Source organism: Lagopus leucura, unplaced genomic scaffold (assembly GCF_019238085.1).
Source record: "Lagopus leucura isolate 7727_CA_CO unplaced genomic scaffold, USGS_WTPT01 Super-Scaffold_100024, whole genome shotgun sequence".
Lineage (NCBI taxonomy): Eukaryota > Metazoa > Chordata > Aves > Galliformes > Phasianidae > Lagopus > Lagopus leucura.
In genome coordinates this window covers 576,520-595,347 of record NW_024962276.1, presented here as the reverse complement: position 1 = coordinate 595,347, position 18,828 = coordinate 576,520, and the positions used below count along the sequence as shown (strand labels likewise).

The 18,828-nt window shown below is 50.6% G+C and overlaps 1 protein-coding gene across 4 annotated transcripts in view; it reads left to right on the top strand.

Moving 5' to 3' along the window:
• MTMR4 (myotubularin related protein 4) overlaps positions 1-14,847 on the top strand; it is a 41,810-nt gene extending 26,963 nt beyond the window's left edge. For all 4 annotated transcript variants that reach the window (XM_042879554.1, XM_042879556.1, XM_042879557.1 and 1 more), the window contains 12 exons: positions 1,370-1,483; positions 6,576-6,772; positions 6,993-7,121; positions 7,408-7,519; positions 7,849-8,044; positions 8,508-8,693; positions 9,440-9,610; positions 9,724-9,878; positions 10,205-11,435; positions 11,791-11,901; positions 12,209-12,297; positions 12,593-14,847. In XM_042879554.1, coding sequence (XP_042735488.1) covers positions 1,370-1,483; positions 6,576-6,772; positions 6,993-7,121; positions 7,408-7,519; positions 7,849-8,044; positions 8,508-8,693; positions 9,440-9,610; positions 9,724-9,878; positions 10,205-11,435; positions 11,791-11,901; positions 12,209-12,297; positions 12,593-12,770 — 2,869 coding nt within the window. In that variant the 3' untranslated portion in view covers positions 12,771-14,847. The remainder of the gene's footprint in view (positions 1-1,369; positions 1,484-6,575; positions 6,773-6,992; positions 7,122-7,407; positions 7,520-7,848; positions 8,045-8,507; positions 8,694-9,439; positions 9,611-9,723; positions 9,879-10,204; positions 11,436-11,790; positions 11,902-12,208; positions 12,298-12,592) is intronic.
• Positions 14,848-18,828: the final 3,981 nt, after the last annotated feature.

The following is an 18,828-nucleotide window of genomic DNA, read 5'->3' as shown; positions in this document are numbered from 1 at the left end:
TTGACTTATTTGTTGTGGTTTTTTTAAGAGTGCAGAGTCTCAGTGCCTTAGAAGATGTTCTCCTGTACTGAAATTCCCCTGAATGCACTCTTCCCAGTTTTTAAGACATCTCCCATAATGTTTCATCTGAAGTACCAAGAAGCTGATTCTGCTTTGACGTAGATGAATGCTTTTCTTATATAGGTTGCAGCTGCTCGAAGCTCCCAATGAGCACTAACCGTGCTCAACACACTGCTGTTCTGTGCCACACTTCTATGCGATTAACTTCCTGACCAGTTCCACACATGGAACACGAACCCCACACACAGCCTGGCCTGGCCTTCAACCTGTTACCTGACAGCTTCGGTCTTGTTTCCTGGCTTCCCCTTCCATGCCCTATTATTATCCCACACACCCACCTTCCCTTCTGCCCAGGGCTTTCTAAGCAGCTGTCTGTACGCCATGTGGAGTGACATCTCCTTGCAGGGCAGGCAGGTCCGTGCTAGCAGCACATCCCAGCAGCACTGAGCACCGTACCGATGCCCCTTGCCACCAGCTGGGTTATCCTGTGCTGAGGGGAGCACCAGCCACGCTCTGCACTTTACCCACTGGGTCATTTCACATTCCTCGGCCCTGAAACATTCCTTCTAAGTGATGTGGGTTGGAGCTTAGACCTGAGGCTGCTCTTTGATGTTCTGTGGGCAGGACTTGGTTTGCAGGAGCTGCAGGGCTCAGTGGGTCCAGGATCCAGGCAGTGCTTTGTCTGTGGGTCTGTGACCTGCCCTGCATGCAGCCACATGCTGTGAGCCCCGAGGCACAGCGATTGCTGCATTAGGCACGAAGCCCCTGCACTGCTGGATCTTCCCTTGTGCTTCGCTTTGCTTGCATTGCTCTCAGCCCTTCTCCCCAGCATGCTGTTTGCCTTTCCCCCTCTTTTCCTTGGGACCCCTGTTTCCTGCTGCTAACCACTTACCACTGGCTTGTTAATGTTTTCTTAGGACTTAAGCGTAAGGTAATCATGGGCTAATCATAATTAATCATTGACTGTGCATTTTTGAAAGCATTGTGAGAAAACCAAAACCCCACGTAGGCTCTCGTGTTTAAACCCCAGCTGTGTTCCCGAGGTATCCTTGGGAAGTGCTGTGATGCTTTGCACAGGCCCAGAGGTGAGGCCTGATGTGGAGGCTGTCTTCTCCTAGCTCACTCCTGACAGCAGTTTTTGGGTCACTTCACTCATGTTGAAATGGTACTGAGGCAGACAGGAAGAGCCCGTCCTGCATGCAGAGTTTGGGAAAATGCAAACTGCTCCTACACCGTTGCTGTACAATTTCTCTGGTACAGATTTTGGGTGCTGAGTCTCATTTTGCCTTGCTGCTTCCTTTCTTTCCAGGCTTTGTTCCAGTTATCCCCAGAAGCTGCTGGTGCCTGTTTGGATCACTGATAAGGAGCTGGAGAATGTGGCTTCATTTAGGTCGTGGAAGAGGATCCCTGTGGTTGTGTACAGGTAAACACAAACAAGTGCTCTCCTCAGGCCCCTGATGGCTGCCCTTTGGGCAGGATTGCAAGCTTGGTCTGTGCTGGTACAGCAGGACGCTCTTCCAGAGGGAGTTCTGGTAACTGCTGCTTCTTTCTTGCTCTCTGTTAGATCTGAGGTTGGGGGTGACTGTGCTACTGAGGGAGATGCAGCAAGGGCACCGTGTCCAATTCAGGTTCTCTTTCTCTGAGTTTCAGAGTATTTTGATGATATGTGCCTGGCTTCTTTGAAAAGAAGTCTTGGCCAAAATGAGCCTGCTGCATGGCCCTTGTCAGCAAGGTAGTATCATAAAATCACGAGGTTGGAAAGGACCTACAAGATCATCTAATTCAACTGTCATCCTATAACCATTACTACCCACTAAGCTACTAAACCTCACAGCACCTCATCCAGACAAGTATTTCCAGCAGGTCCATCCATGTCCTACCTTTTGGTACCCATCTGCAAATCATTTCCGTTTCGAGTGAGTTGTGAGAGTTTGTAAACACTGAGGTAACGGGGAGGATGAAATGTTTGCTGGTGGCTGAACATGGTTGAGTCGATAGCTGATAAATAAAGGGAGTCCCTCTTCCCTGGTCACAGCAGCCTTCCAAAAATCATCTGCATAAGAGGATGCATGCAGCTAGGCAGCAAGCAAAGCAGAGATTTTCAGGGCAGGGGTGATTTCTCTATAAACACATCTTCTGGGAGACCAGCATTTTTGAAACAAATGGGAAGTTGGTTGCATAGGTGTGCAGGAAGATACCTCACCCAGCTGGTGTGTGTTGTAATGTATATATTGTGATTTCTAGTGTTGGACTCGTTGTTAGCAATTGTTAAATCCAAATTCAAAAAGCTTTGAAAATACCAGAGCTGCACAACAAAGCAAAGCCCTGGGAAGGCTTTTAGTAGAGCCAGGAAGTAAAAACAGGGAATTTATGCACACCTTAACTGTACGTCTCCGTGTTACGTGGTTTGTGTTGGATGCTGTTGGATGCTGGCAGAATGCAGTGTTGTTCTTACAAGACCTAAATTCTGCAGCAGAAGAGTAATGAGTGCTGGTTATCGTGTGGAGCTTTGCCCTCTTTGTAACCAAGTCAGCTAAGAAGTTAATTGTGTTTGTGATTACTTCTGCTAAAATTGGTCTGGCATTGGAGACTGTCCCGGTGTGCTTCCCCACCCGAGGCAAAAGCGTGTCTTTTTGCTGCTCTCTGACAATTATTTTGTTCAGCACTTCATAACATCACTATGAGGATACCCAGTCATTTACAAACTGAGCTGCAGCCCTCTGCAGCCTGGGATCAGATTACAAGGTGCTGACAGTGATGCTACAAGATGGGGCAAGGCCTTCGCCATCTCCCTCTCATCTTCATGCACTCTTTAGGCTTTGCTCCCAGAGTGGAAGCGTTTGGCCAGGAGAGCCTGTGAGGGTGTGAGGGTGGTATGGTGCCTTGTGCTGTAAGAGGGGAAGGGCAGAAACGCACACCTCCCACTCAGCTCCTCGTCACCCACAGCTCAGCTGCACGCACCCGGGGACTCAGCCACCGCAGGTCTGATTGAAAGAGCTCAGAGCTTCCCAGGGATTCAGCTGAATTCCTGGCTGATAGACAGATCTGTAAAGTGTGACACCAGAGGTATCACATCATCAGTTCCCTTACAAAAAGTAGAATTGAGCTGGTGAGCAAAGCAGAAGCACGGGTCTTCATTGCTGAGTTCTCAGTGGAGATGCACAGTGGAGATGCAGGAGCCTCCAGGCACGGATCGCTTGTAAAGCAGCACAGAGGATGCAATTAATAATTTAAGTGACTACAGAGGCAGACGGGCACGGTGTGCCAGCTGCTCCTCGGCACTGCGCTGTCTGCACAGCCACCTTCAGAAGTCCTTGGCACTGCAGTAGCCAAGAGCTGCTCATGGATGCTTCCAGTCACCTTTATCTGTGCCCGTGCTGCAGCAAGCGGCGAGGAAACAGCAAGCAAATGGTGGAGGTTTGTGCAGCCCTGATGCTGAGCACACAGCCTGGGGCCTTCTGCTCGTGCTGAGTGGGGCAGGGCTCTCCCCTGTGCACCTGGAAACTGGGAGCACTTGCAGGCGTGCATCTCAGATGGGAGCCTATAGGTGTCACTGAGAGGCGCTGCTCTGGAAACCCTCTCTCAGCTGTTTCTTGTGTTTTAAGCCAAGCTGCTCAGAGAGCTCTTAGTTGCAGCTTTCTGGTTGATTGCTGGGAGTTAGGTGGCTTGTGCTAGGAACATCAGATGTGCTCCAGCTTTGTGCTCTGAGTGAAGCTGGGAGTGAAAAGCGAACCGATTCAATGCAGGCACCTCCTGCTCCAGCTTTGGGTTCTGAAGGAGTCTTGAGCCATCAGGACTAAACTGACGATTATTAAGGAATAACGATGGCCCGTAAGTGAAAACGCTATGGCACTTCGCACTGTTCCAGTCTCAAGGATCACTTTCTTCAAGGAAAACCTCAAATAAGGAAAGAACTGAAATGCTTCATGTGCTGGTGGTGAGCACGGAGTGGAGCTGTGTGTGTGCCCCAGGCTGGGGAGCTCAGTGCAGGCTCAGGTTAGGCTTTGGTTCTTCCAGTGGCACCTGTTGCACTTTCTGCTTACTGATGACTTCATGCTCGTTGATGCTGGCCGTGCTCCCTTGTGTTTATTAGCACATGGTTACGTCTCGTGAAACTGATCAGCTCAGGACCATGCCCTGCCCAGTGTTTGTTGCTCTGCTCAGAAGTCTGTGGCACTGAGAATTCTGTGAACGCGGTGCGACTCTTGGGCCACGTTGGTAGCAGTGCATGAAGCATCCACTACTGACTGCAGGTGGCTTCACACACCGGCGCAGCTGAAGTCCTTTTCTACCTTCTGCGTCCCGAATGGAGCCGTCACACCCAGCCAGGCACTGGGAGCAGTCATGGCACAGCACCCGCATGTCCCAAAAACGTGCTCAGGCACTGTCTGGGAAAGTGCTAGTTGGCACAGGCCAGGAGCTGTGGGTGTGCTAACAAACAGGCTTGGGTGATCGCGGGCCGCTGCTCCAGTCCACACCTTGGCTCTGTTTCACTTACTAGTATAAACACAGCCTTGCTGCTGTCGGTGCTGCCCATCCTGCAGCCATCCTGCAGCCAGAAATAGATCTCCTGGGAGTGACGCCGCTCCTCATCTTGCAAAACACAACTGTGGCGCAGGATGGACCGAAAGAAAAGGGCTCCAAAGCGTTTTGGGCTGAATGTGAATGTTATTTTTTGGTAGTCTTCAGTTTGCAGTCTTCATCAGTATTGTCTACAAGGTGTTGTTAGCAAGAAAGAATTCCCTGCAAGTTGCTTCAGTGTTGTCTCTCTGAGAAGCAAAACTGTTCCTCCAAGCTGCAGAGCTGCTGTGAGATGCTGTGCATCACTGTCAGAAGAAACCCAAAGCCTCAGCATGTTCTGAGTTGCTGCCTTTCAGAGCAAATAAGTAGCAACGGCTTCTGCTGTGGGACAGCAGAGCCCCTAACAGAGTGACAGCAGAGGAAGGGAGAGAATGGCAGGGGTGCTGCTCAGAGCCGCACTGGCACTAAAGCAGCCTTTGAGTGCTGGGTTGGGGTTGTTCAGTGTGTGCACTGGGATCTAAGCTGTGATATCTTCTACTTGGCCACTAAAGCAACTTTTTCAGAGGTGTTGACCTACAAAAGGTGTTTGGCTGTTGTTTGTCAGGTACTTATCCGTGTCTCTGTTCTTACTCTGGCTCATCTTCAGAGAGATGTTGCACGAGGGGCAGCAGGGCAGGGAGGGGTGAGTGTTATTGTTAGGAGATACAGGACCATCCAGTTCCTCATCCCCTCCCTGAGAAGGTCTGGACACCAGGGACAGCATCGCAAGGGAGTGTAACAGGATGGGGATGCAGATGTTCTGCCTCCATGGCCTTTGCAGCAGCCAGTATCTTCCATTTCCTGCCACATGTAGTCAGGAGAATGTGAGACTGTGCTTTCTGTGGTCACTCAGTGAGCCTACTCACCATGGACTTTGTGTTTTACATTTAATTTATTATCATTAAATTTTATATGCTTTTTTATCAATTGATATCACGAGATCCTCTACAGTTCTTTTTCCAGTCAGCTATAGACTGTCATGGATAATTCTGTAGCAGCAGCAAACTTTGTCACATAATCAGCCAACCCCTCTCCAGGCCACTTAAGATGGATGTTCATGTGAAAAATGCACACTTAGCCCTATTTCAGGGCCCTTCTGTGAGGCCTACAGCCAGGGTAGGGTTCATATTTTAGGGCTTATTAATAAACACCAGCTCCACCCAGAAACCAACCAGTCTGATGCTGGGTGAGCTAATCCCTCCAATTTACAAGCGGTAAATGAAATGGTTTAACAGCCAGCACTGCAAGGAGGAGGTGATAAGGAAAGAACAAAGCACTATCACAGTGAGCAACGGTGACTTTCCCGAAGTACGGCCATAATTATTGGGAGTTCTGACTTAAGAGAGCAATGGCTAGAGCAACTGGCAGTTTCCCCCCGGCTGCAGGGATTCATTTAGGTGGGCCCTGCCATTGGGTCCAGGCGTGCAGCTGCCCCCGAGCTGCCGCTGTGTTCCTGACAGCCGCTCCTGCAGCCACTGCCTGCTGCCCTCTCATTTTGCCGGCTGTTCCGCCTCTATCAGCCACTCCTGCGCTGCTCGCAGTCATCCTGTGTTCCTCATCACTGTGATCTGAGCGATGGCCTCCCTGCCATAAATCATAGAGTAACAGAAAAGCTTGAGTTGGAAGGGACCTGAAGGCTCATCAAGTTCATCCCTCCTGCTGCAGGCAGCGCTGCCAACCACTAGATTGTGTACTAGATCAGCTTGCCCAAGGCCCATCCAACCTGGCCTTGAACACCTCCAGGAACAGAGGTGCATCCTCAGCCCCTCTGGGCAACCACTGTCACCTGCTGTTGTGAATAACTGCTGTTTGAAGTGCCCTGCCATCTCACTGCTCGGTGCAGGGCTGGATGCAGCGGGTGAAGCAGTGAGCAGGGTTGCCCAGGCACCGACTGGCTGGGGGTGAGTGGGGAGGTTTGCTGGGTTGTCCTCACCTCCACAGGGCTTCCTTTGCAGACACGTGCGTAACGGGGCGGTGATCGCACGCTGCAGCCAGCCCGAAATCAGCTGGTGGGGCTGGCGGAATGCTGACGACGAGTATCTGGTGACATCGATTGCCAAAGCCTGTGCCTTGAACCCCGGAGCGAAGGCACCCGGCGGCGCACCACACAACGGGAGCAGCGACGGCGGCGAGGCCTGCGAGGCTGACTTTGGTGAGACAACGCATTTCCTTCTGCTGTCCCCTACGTGTGCACGTGATACAGCGCTTCCTGCGCCTAAATGTTGTTGCTGCTAACAGGGATGTCATAGTGCAAGATTTAAACCTGGTATGCAGGTTCATAATCTGGGCCGTGCGTGTGGGGTGGGTACACAGCCAGTGCTGTGGGAGGGAGGGAAGGAGGTGCCAGCACTCAGCCTGGGCTCTCTCTGCAGACTCGTCCCTGACCGCGTGTTCGGGTGTGGAGAACGTGGGCACTCCTCAGAAGCTGCTGATCCTTGATGCCAGGTCCTACACGGCAGCCGTGGCCAACAGAGCAAAGGGAGGAGGCTGTGAATGCGAAGGTACTGCCCAAAGCACTTCTGGAACCTGCTGAGCCTAGTGGGCCCTGGAGCAGGTTGGGTCAGGTTGGCGTTCCGGTGCTCGGTCTCTGGGATCACACTGCCCTTCTCAGTTGTGCAGAGTCCATTACTGCACAGAAACAGCTGCTGGCCCACGAGGCTTTCCAGAGAAACTGCCTACACTGAGATTGAGCAGTGCTGCTGTGGGGGAACAACCAAACCATGCGTGGAGGCAATCGCTGCAGTGGCAGCAGCAGTTCCTGAGTGTTTCTGTCTCTCTTTTGTTCAGAATATTACCCAAACTGTGAAGTCGTGTTCATGGGCATGGCCAACATCCACTCCATCCGGAACAGCTTCCAGTATCTGCGAGCTGTCTGCAGTCAAGTGCCAGACCCCAGCAAGTAAGTCACCTGGCTCTAGCCGTGGGAGAGGTGCTCACAGTGCTTAAACATGGCCCGTTTTGTCCCTGGTAATCTGGAACGGATTGCATCACGGGTTTAAGTATCTGTTGTTTGTATGTATCCTATTTTCTACCTTTCAGTAACATCAGGGAGAAATGGCAATTACATGTCAGTTTGCAGTTATTCCCAAGCTGGTTAACTCTTCTTTTTGACATATTTTTTAAAGAATCTTATTTTCATTGAGAAGACAAAAGTAACTTGGGTTAACGTGTTGTTTTGCCACTGGAGGACTAAGCCACCGTCTCCCTGCTTTTTTGCACACCTTCTAGCTGGCTTTCAGCCCTGGAGAGCACCAAGTGGCTGCAGCACCTTTCTGTCATGCTGAAGGCAGCAGTGCTGGTCTCCAGTGCAGTTGACAGAGAAGGACGTCCAGTGCTGGTTCATTGCTCTGATGGCTGGGACAGGACCCCGCAGATCGTAGCGCTGGCGAAGATTCTTCTGGACCCCTACTACAGGACCATGGAGGTAAGCGTTGTGCTCCTCTGCCGTTTCCTGCTGTCAAATGGCAGTCCTTGTCTTTGAGTCTCAACAGCAAGGAGCAAAACTCCACGTGGCAATTAGCTTACTGGCATTTCAGAGCTGTTATTATGGGCATTGAATGTTCTGTGTGTTCTTCCTGCCTCTTTTTCGCTGTTCGCTGAAGTGCGTTGGTAAATAACCTGTTGTGTTCAAGGTGCAGCTGCTTCCCTGCTCTTCCTTGTGATTATTTTATTTATTTATGTTCATTCTCGAGGCTGTTTGTCATATAAAATAACAGATGTCACTCTGTGTTTGAAAGCCTTCAGGTGTAGCTTTGCCCCCAGACCAAGCCACTAACAATTTCCTTGCCAGAGCTACATTAGTCCTGAGATCACTTGCCTCTGCTGGCTGATGGGCTTTGCCTTGTCTCACTCGGTGCCTACAGCAAAATTTTCTCTTTTATTTGCAGGGTTTCCAGGTGCTCGTTGAATCAGATTGGCTGGATTTTGGTCACAAATTTGGTGATCGCTGTGGTCACCAGGAGAAGGTGGAAGATCAGAATGAGCAGTGCCCAGTTTTCCTGCAGTGGCTGGATGCTGTTCATCAGCTTCTGAAGCAATTTCCTTGCCTCTTTGAATTTAATGAAGCCTTCTTGGTAGGAAATACACACGCAAACACTTCTTTATTCCTTACCAACTGTGAGCAGAGGCAGAGAGGAGGCCGTGATATTTTATGGTGTTATAGTTGAAGGAAAGAAAAATCAAATTCTTTAAAAATTGGGAAGTGTCTGAGTACTGCTTGGGCTCTCTGCTGGCATTCCTCACATACCTGTGCGGGTTCAGCCCTGCCCTTTAGTTGAGGCATTCTGACCTGGTTCTGTATGTGCAATGCTGCTGACAGCTTCTCTTTAACTGCTTACATTTCTTCCTTCTCCCAGTGGGGACTGCAGGCTTGGCAGACCAAGCAGACTGGGCAGTGATGGAAGTTTTATGTTCAGCAGTTTCTTTGGATTGCTTCTTCTCCAGGTCCTTTTGCAGCCCAGTGAATTCACATACCGTCAGTAGCTGTGTTTTAATCAAAAGCTGCCATCAGCGGCACTGTTTCAACCCAAAGCTTGGTTTAAGAAAAAAATATGGGGAAATGATAGCTATTAATCTGTGTCTTGTCATGTAATACAGCTTAAGGTCATAGACATGGTATCAGTTGACTGTTGATTTCACTTTAATGAAAGTGCCTTCTGTTATCCCCTCTTTGTCCTGCCCTGTGTGACAGAGAGGACAGCACTAAGGTCACCAGCTGGGTGAGAAGTGCTTGAATCTTCCCAGAGAGGTGGAAGATGTTATCCCTGGAGACACTGCTTCCCAATAAACCGTGACAGCTGTTCTCCCTTTGATGCTGCAGGTGAAGCTGGTGCAGCACACATATTCCTGCCTCTATGGGACCTTCCTTGGGAACAGCCCGTGTGAGCGAGAGATGCACAACATCTACAAGCGTACCTGCTCCGTGTGGTCCCTGCTGCGGGCTGGAAATAAGAACTTCCACAATCTTCTCTACATGCCAGGGTCTGAGCAGGTGAGCATTGCTCCTGACCTCGCTTTCTGGGCTGCCCACTCGCCAGGCACTGCGAGAGGAGAGGCTGGAAGCTTTCCTGCTGCGTTCAGCTCTGAGCACAGTGGTTGTTGCAGGTGCTGCATCCCGTGTGCCACGTGCGAGCGCTGCACGTCTGGACAGCGGTGTATCTGCCGGCTTCCTCCCCACACCCTTTGGGGCAGGACGACATGGACATGTACATGCCCCCTGGATCTCAGAGCCAGGAGTTCAGTGGCAGGTGTTTGGACAGGTAAATGCCTAGAGCTCCGTGCCGGGTTGCCTCTTACCCGCAATCATCTTCACCTTCTTGTAGTTCCTCTGTTTGACCTCATGCACTCATTATCTGTGCTGCGGGGAGCAAGATCTGTGTTGTCCATCCACTTGCTCACTGCTGCACTAAAAAGGCAGACTGCAGATGCCAGGCTCTGGTGTTCTGCATTTCATGCTGCTGCACCCCTCCTCTCTTCCCACCCCATGATCTCCAATTAGAAACATTTCCATTATCACAGCTACAGCTGAAATGAGGGGAGTTTCAAAGAGTTTTGTTTTGAGATTTGCTTTGCTTTGGGGTTCCAGATTACCAAAGACAAGATCTATGGACGACCTGCTTTCAGCCTGCGACTCCAGCAGCCCGCTGACCCGCACATCCAGTGATCCAAACCTGAATAACCACTGTCAGGAGGTGCGTGTGGGCCTGGAAGCCAGGCACGCTGCCACTGAGGGAGCCGAGCTGCACGTGGGAGAAGGCAGCGTGGCGGCTGCTGCTGAGACACAGCAAGTGGAGGAGCAGCAGGAAAATGCCCCCCTGCAAGCCAGCAATGCTTTCAACAGCAGCACTGAGCATGAAGAGCAAAGGAAGAAGCTGAGCAGCTGGGCATCTGTGCCAGCAAATGACGTGTCTGTGGAGACAGAAAAGGAAAATGGAACGTACGTGGAGGAACTGGATGGTACATGCCCAGCTCCAAATCCTTCCAAACAGGAAAATGTTGACAGGGTTTCCACCAGTTGTGGAAAGCAATTAGAATCCCGTTCCCAGGAACCTCTGAAGGCTGCTGGCTTGGCACCCGGTGGAGAAGGCTGCCCCAAGAAAAACACCACCTGCCAAGACATTCCCAGCCAGGAGCCACCGGCACCCAGCGCTCCTTCTCAGGAGCCGGGCGTCCCCTGCCCAGATGAAGACAACAGCAAAGGCTATACTGGAAGGAAGGGGCTCTGTGAGGATCCCTGCCGGATGGGGAGAGTCCCACTAGAGCAATGGCGCAAGCCCATTTCCCAGAGCCAAAGCAGCGAGTTCTCCTTTTTGGGGTCCAACTGGGACAGTTTTCAAGGAATGGTGACATCGCTCCCCAACGGGGAGCCCACGCCCAGACAGCTCCTCTCCTACGGTTGTTGTAGCAAAAGGTTGAGCAGCAAACAGCTGCGGGCACCGGGCCTGTGTTTCAGTGGCCAGTGGGCTGCCAGGGAAGGTGCGAAAGGCTCAGTCTGCTCTGGCCACGTTGGCACGCATTTTGCAGGCTCTGCAGGGAAGCCCAGCCGTTCGTGGCTACCCTGCCACCTGAAGCAAGCGGCTGGGCCCAAGCACATGCCACCAAAATGTCCTTCTCCCGTGCCTCCTCTTTACCTGGATGACGACGGGCTCCCTTTCCCCACGGATGTGATTCAGCACAGGCTGCGGCAAATCGAGGCCAGCTACAAGCAGGAGGTGGAGCAGCTCCGCAGGCAGGTGCGGGAGCTGCAGCTGCGGTTGGACATCCGCCACTTCTGCGCCCCGCCGGCTGAGCCGCCCATGGACTACGAGGACGATTTCGTAAGTAGCTGCCTGACGGCCTCAGCTGCGCTCATCTCGGCCGGCAGCAGTCCCTGCACACCCCCCGCTGCCTGCTCCCAGCTACGTTTGCGTTCCTGTAACTGCAGAGCAGATGGTTAAGACCATCGCTGTGTTTCTTCAGCCCCGTTCCCCTCATCCACACGCCATGTCCACGTGCCTCCTGGAGGTGCTTCTGCTTCCAGGGGGCCAAGCGATGGCTCCTGTGTGGTTGTGAGTGCTTCAGTGCTTTGCCCCTCGCGTGGGGAAATGCAGAGCCACCCGTGTGCCCCTCGCAGGCGTTCTGTGGCTGGGGACGGAGTGCCCTTGGACAGGGTGTGTGACTCTCTTTTTTCAGACGTGTCTGAAGGAATCCGATGGCAGCGACACTGAGGACTTCTGCTCTGATCACAGTGAAGATTGTTTGTCAGAAGCGAGCTGGGAGCCTGTTGACAAGAAGGAGACCGAGGTATGTGTGCTCTAATAGCAAATGCTGTAAGTGCAGCAGGAGAGGATGTTTCCTTTCTGGCAGCTGATTTCCATGGTTACAGCAATGATGAATAGGCTGGAAGCAGGGCTGAGAGAAGCCACCCTTGTCCTTTAAGGCAAGGGAGTGTTACATCCTCATCTGCTGCATCCCACGGAAAGGAACCTGTGTGATGGGCTGTCTCAGGGCTGGCCTGTTCTTGTCCAGAGCAACATCTCAGCCTGCGTTCCTGAGACCTGGTCAGTGTGGTGTTAGGCTTGGAGCTGATGAGGACTGCTGTTTGCCCTAGGTCACGCGGTGGGTTCCAGACCACATGGCCTCGCACTGTTTTAACTGTGATTGTGAATTCTGGCTGGCAAAACGGAGGCATCACTGCAGGTAAACAATATTTTTGCTGCAGTCCCACTCTTCTTCTCTACCTGTCACTTGAACGTCCCAAAATGCCTTCTGCAATGTTTGTCCCCTCCACCTCTGAAGAGAAATTATTAGGACCTTTCTTTATTTACCAGATCTCAGAAATTCCCTGCAGATTCCCAGTCTGCTATGTTTTCCTTGTTTCCATTTCCCCGAGGTTTTTGATCCTCCTGACCCCAAACTGGATCCTTTACACTTGCTGAATTTTTTTCCTGGTGTTTGCAGCTCTCTTCTCACTGCCTTTCTTTCCTCCTGACAGGAACTGTGGAAATGTGTTCTGTGCCGGTTGCTGCCACCTGAAGTTGCCCATCCCTGATCAGCAGCTGTATGACCCTGTCCTCGTTTGTAACTCCTGTTATGACCACATCCAAGTGTCTCGTGCCAGGGAGCTCATGAGCCAACATCTGAAGAAGCCCATCGCCACAGCTTCCAGCTGAATGCCAGACAAGGGACCTGTCTAAGCCCAGCCTTTTCTCTCATGGGTTTGAAGGGTGACTCTGCCTCCACTGTCATTGTGAAGGCCTTTGGTGCAACACTTGAACACCAAGCTTGAATGCACTGTCTTCAGCAGTCTTACAATCAGACTGGAGCAGAGGAGCTCAGATTAGAGAGCACAGAGTGCCTCCACTCTGGTACCAGTGGGCCGTACATTGTAGTCTGACCTAGGGCAAAAGAGGGGATTGCAACCTCTTATGTTTGTGGGCTGGAAAGCAATGTTTTCACAGATATTGCCAGTGCAAAGTACCCCCAAAGCAATAGAAAGGCATGTTTAGAACCAACTCCCCCAACAAAGGCAGGCTGCTGTACAAGAAGGAAGAGGGCAGACTTGAGGTGGTGCTGCGTGCTTTGGAAGGGCCTCAGCCTGGAGCAGTTCTGTAGATTGTCTTTCCATGAGTGTGATTTGTGATCAGCTTGGTGAACAAGACTCGTTAGCCATCACTAATTGATTTTCTCTAGAGCATTGAAGAGAAATTCATTCTGGTGGAAACAGGCCGAGCAGATTCTGCCTGTTCTCATGCTCTGCTAGGATTGGTGAATGCACCTGACTTTGCCCTGCCCGCCAGCTGTGCGGGGCAATGGGAGATTGGCTTTCTCACTTCTGCTCTGCCCGTCTGCTTTGTCTGCGGTGTGTCACAGCCTGGTGCTAACACAGGAATGGCACCTGATCCTCTCCTGGCATGGAAACAGAACTCGCGTTCCTGTGTTGCTCCTCCTCCCCTTCTCTGCCCTCAGCTCTCCACTTCCTACTGCTCTGTATCCTGAAAACTTGATACCTTGAGGGTATAGGCCATAATATGTTGTTTTACCTCCTGGAATGTGCTGTCTGGTGTATGTGAGGGTTTCAGTCCAAATGCTGCTATATATTTCTGTGCACTTAATGTAACCCGAAAAAGGGAGAATGAAGCATTGATACCAAAATGGAGGTGGGGAAAGACACTGGCTGACACAGACACTACAGCCTGTGCTTTTCACTTCAGGATGTACAACCAAGCTACAGTGATAAACATGACACGTGGCATCTGTTCAGTGGTGGAAACAATATCTCTGGTTTGCCCCAGTGCTACCTAAAATGCCTCTTGAATTTGACTTCCTTTTTTTTTGTCTCCTGTACAGTGGTCAGAGTTCAGAGTTGCCAACTTGTAATTGCCTCTCTGCTTGTTCCTTAAACTAGAGAGCAGGAATCCCAACTCATTCCAAAAAAGAAAAGTAACTGGGTTTAGAAAGTAAGAAAGATTTTGAAAGAGAAGATGGCTTTGGGTGAGCTTCAGTTTCATTGCTAGATCTCTGGGGGAGTTTCCATCCTGCCTCCTTTCCAAGATATCTGCAGGTATTAGTGAGGAAAAGAGTTTGAATGTGGGGCATTTCTTTCTAGAAATGCAGGTTTTCTTCCCAAAGACCTGGAAATGCCTGCATCATGAGCTGGGATCTCATATGGTTGGAGGGAGGAGCTGTGAGGGCATTTGGTCAAACAAGGCAAAGTACTTTACGCTGTTGTGACCTCCCAGACTTTTGCTGATGGTTTGTCATCTCCATCAGAGGGAACGGAACAGTGACCCTTTCCTGCACTTTGATATGTCAGCCTCTGGTTTTGTAAATCCCAGTAGTGCAAACCGAGCTAGCATCACCTGAAGACCCTGTACCTACTTGGACTCTGCTTCTTTTCCATACTGGGAACAACCAATATGGCTTTGGGACGAGAAGGCACCTTGCTTCAGATTCTCCCCTGCCTTGTACCTTGCAGTCATTGCCAGACGTGGAAGAGTGACCATTGGGCTGGCAGAAGAATCTGCTCCTGTTTTACACGTGTTGGAATGACTGCAAGCAATAAGGAAGCCAGAAACTAGGTACTCCTGGCCCTTCCGTTCAGGCCATTAGTCCAAACTGCTTTTAGCTCTTGTGAGTTTCAGCGTCACAATGTGCTGGCCAAAAACTCTAAAATCAGTTCTATAGCATTGTGACAAACAAAATGTGCTGTACAACTCAATACAGTTGAAATAAAATCTCTATATTAGTGCTGCTGCGTCTGGACCCATTATTTCATTTGTGGTGCGTTCTGGCTGAACGTTTCCCTGGTTGTTGCTTGCAGCCCTGTCCCTTGGTTAAGGTATGTTAGGAATTTGATATTCCTTCTCACAAATAATCATGGCTAGGACACAGAGCACTCTATGTCGTGATCTTCTCCAAAGCCCTGTGCTCTTTACCAAACAAACCCATGGCTCCCCAGGACAGCAACACCCTCCAGTCTCTCCCTTAATGACTCAGTGAGGATTTTTTTTCTTCCGAAGAAGAGCTGCTGGGGAGGATTTGCTGGCTTTTCACCAACGTGTTTGTACCACTTTTGCCTCTTAAGCTGCATTAGCTTTGAGCATCCCTAGGGATGGGATGGTTTTACTGGCTTCTGCATAGCTGGATCAGTGCCCGAGTTCCAGTTGAGGAGCATCAGTGTTCCTCCTGTGTTCTCTGGTGAGCTCATCCCTGCCCATTCCACCTCTGTACCTGGTGGCTGGTTGTGTTCCTGGCTGCAGAATGGCAGCTGGGGGCTGCTTTGATAAGTCAACCTGCCCTGCCAGGGATGACGTGGGTATCCTGCCAATCTGCTGGGGAGCTGGAGTGAATCTTTTAGAAAGTCTGTCTTCAATTTAAAGCATCCGGGGCGTTGAACTGGTCTCTTGTGAAGTGTTCAGGTCAGACAGGTGCCTACACGGTTTGTTGCATCAGAAATATTAGCAGAAAGATAGCTTGTCACATTTAAAAACCATCCGTTGCTCCTGAAACAGTCACACAAAGGCAGATCGCCTTTGAAGGCAATGTTTCTGGATGTAAATGACGAATGCTGTTTCTGTATTAAAAAAAAAACCCAAACCAACAACCCCACAGATTAACTTCCAGGCTCTGCTCTTAATGTTTCCGTGCCATCTGGCTGTGCAGGAAGGGCTGGCTGCTGGATGGCTCTTCTGGCATCTCATGGCCAGATGGAACAGTACTTGAGCAGAACTGCCCCGAGTGCATTCAGAGCTCTGTGAACACTTTGCTCGAGATACTTGGAACTTGTGCTGTCAGGCTGGCTGTGCCAGCAGGGACGCTGCACATCCATGAGCTGAGCGCAGAACAAAGCGTTATTGCTTCGAGAATATAAAGCCACAATTTGCCAACACGTTCAGCCTGAAGTAATCTATGTGTGCATGCTGAAATGTGTCTAAACCCAGCACAAACAGTGAGATCAAAGCCTTCCCCTATCAGTGCAGTAACTGCCGTGAATTCTTAGCAAATTAACAACCGGAACTGCTTATGATGTACCATAATATCTCATCAGCCACTGAACAAAATAAACACAGATTTAGGTGTAGTGAGAAGTCAGGTCAAGCTTGTGATGGCTGGGTAGTATTCAGTCGCTAAGCCATTAATAGATAATGCTAAAACTGCAGCGGATGTGAAGAGACATGTTAAGCCTCCGTTATAAAAGAGGAAAAAAAGCAAGAATGTGATAGATGGCCTTCTAGTGAACCCTGCAAGTACTGAACAGGAAACAGTTTGAAGTGAGAGACAGACAAGGAGGATGCAGGCTTTCTGAGGTGTGTTTGATGTGTTTCCGACCCTTCCATTTGCAGTGGAACAGACAGTAGTAGTAAAACACTCTCCCCAAATGGCACACTTCCGTCAGTGCTAACTGTGGTACGGTCCAGTCTGTGGTACTGTGGGTATTGTGGTACCTCAGAAGCTAACAGTGATAAATATGGCAAATTGTCCTTAAAAGAAAACTGCTGCATGCAGTCCCAGTCTGTTCTGAAAACAAAAAAGAAAAAAAAAGTTGCTGATGGCAGCACACATCTTTGGTCTCACAAAGTCCAGGTTAGTTACACAACTTCAGTCTCCAGCACGGCGATGCAAGTGCAGTTTCTACTGACATGGCTGTGTCTTTTCTCACTGAAAACACGCTTTGAGCCCATGTCAGCCTTTGGGATGGAAAAGCTGGGCCTGCCCCCCACTGAGCGGGGGGTGCTGGGTCAGCCTGGGCTGGGGGCTGCTTGTGTGCCTCACGTGTCCGGGGATAAAATGCTCAGTGTCACAAGTGCCACTTCCCTTGTGTGGCTGTGACCCCATTTCGTACTCAGGCAATAAAGTGCTTCCTGTTACCTTTCTGTAAAGCAGTCGTGCTGTACAAAAATGAGCAACAGAGAATGGTGTATTTGTTTATCAAGAACATATACCAAGAAAATGCAAGAACAATGTAGTTTCATTTATGATTAAAAAAAAAAAAAGAAAAAGCCAATTTTCTTTACATTTGCATTTCTTAAAAAATGGCTGCAAAGGCATCCAGGGCAATGCTTGTATGGGGAAGGAAAACTGAAGTATGTGTGGGGTTGGAAGGGTGACAAGGCAGGTGTTGAGTGAAGGCTGGAGGGGAGATTGAAAGCATGCAGGAAAGGAGAGATGAGGGGAGGAAGCAGCATCAAGGCTGGCTGAGAAGGCCAGACCTGCTGCCAGCTGACAATGCAGACCTCGCACTGACCAACAGCCTGCAACTGATCCACACTTCCTACGGAGCAGCAGTTCATTATTACTGATCTGTTTCAAGCGAGAAGAAACCTCCAGTGCTCCCCAGAAACACCTTTGCTCAAAGACAAAGATCAGAGCCTGATCCACCCAGCGACCAAAGGGGATTCTTACCTCCTCCTGGTCACCAGGCTTGCTTGGTGAGTCAAGGACACTCCCATCGTGTGACACAGCTACCCGAGAGCTATGAAGCTGTTTCCTTCATGCTTCCCTCCTGCTGCATCTGCTGTGAAATCGTCTCGTGTGACCTGGCATGAGCTGTGAGGCACCAAAAGGTGCAAGTCCTGGCTGTGCCTGGAGCATGCAGCACTCTGGATGCTGATGAAAAAACATTCCATCGTTAAAAAGTCATCTGTTTTGCAGCTATGGGCTCATCTACAAAGTACTGGAGGAAACACTTTGAAGGGACTTCTTAGTTACAGGCACTCATTCTCTGCATTTTCGTTACGAGCTACATATTGCTGAGTACGGCCTGAGTTACGGATAACACCATAAAACCACTCCTTTCCCAACATCAGGCCTTTGAGGTCTTCTTGCAGTGCAGCTACAGAGGGGAAGAAGAGAAGCTTTAAATAATTTCACCGATGTACTGCAGGAGACAAGATGGGAAATTGTCTTGCGGGCTTTTTCTTGATTTTCATGTTTGTGTGCAGGGTGCTTTACTTTCAAGTTAGCGCTGTTTACACCTAGCAACGTCATGCGATTCTCCAGAGGATAAATTACAAATCGTTACTGAAGATACAAAAACGCAAAGGCCTGGGAAGATGTGTCACCTCCACACGGGTGGGAGGAGCTGGCGAGCTGTGCGCCATCACGCACCGCTTAAAGCCACTCTTCCACGGCCCAGGTCTGTGTGTGACAAAGCTGGCAGTATGCAATATGCTGACGGTGCTCATGCACACTGTTGCTACGACTCAGAATAAGGACAAATGTGCCCCAATTGCTCAGGACGGAAAAATAATGCTCTGGCAGAGAGGCAGCACTCTCTCCCAGCCCTCCTCATGATCACTGCTTGCCCCGTTCCCTGCTTTACCTGCCTGTTCTGCTCTGAGGTGACCTCAACCCCAACACCTCTGAGCCGGGCACAGACCAACACCTCCAGCTGCCCCCACGCCACCAAAGGTCGCCTCCTAGCGCTTATTTCTGCAGGAGGGAACCCACGGCCACCACGTCACAGCCTCATTTTAACTCTACTGCTTGCACTGGGAGAGACCAGAACCGCGTGTGGAGTTTCAGGGCAGAAGCGACAACCGTTTCATCTCTCCCGGTCCCATCGACACCCGCTCTCTCCTCCCTTCTGCAGGAGCAACCCGCGGGGTTTCTCTCTCCCCCAGAGGCGCCCACAGGAGGCAGCCGGCCGTCCCAGCCCTGCGCTGGGGCTCCTCCAGAGGAGCCATCCCTCGCCGAGCCGTTATTCAGGCTGAGAGGGTGCGAGGGTGA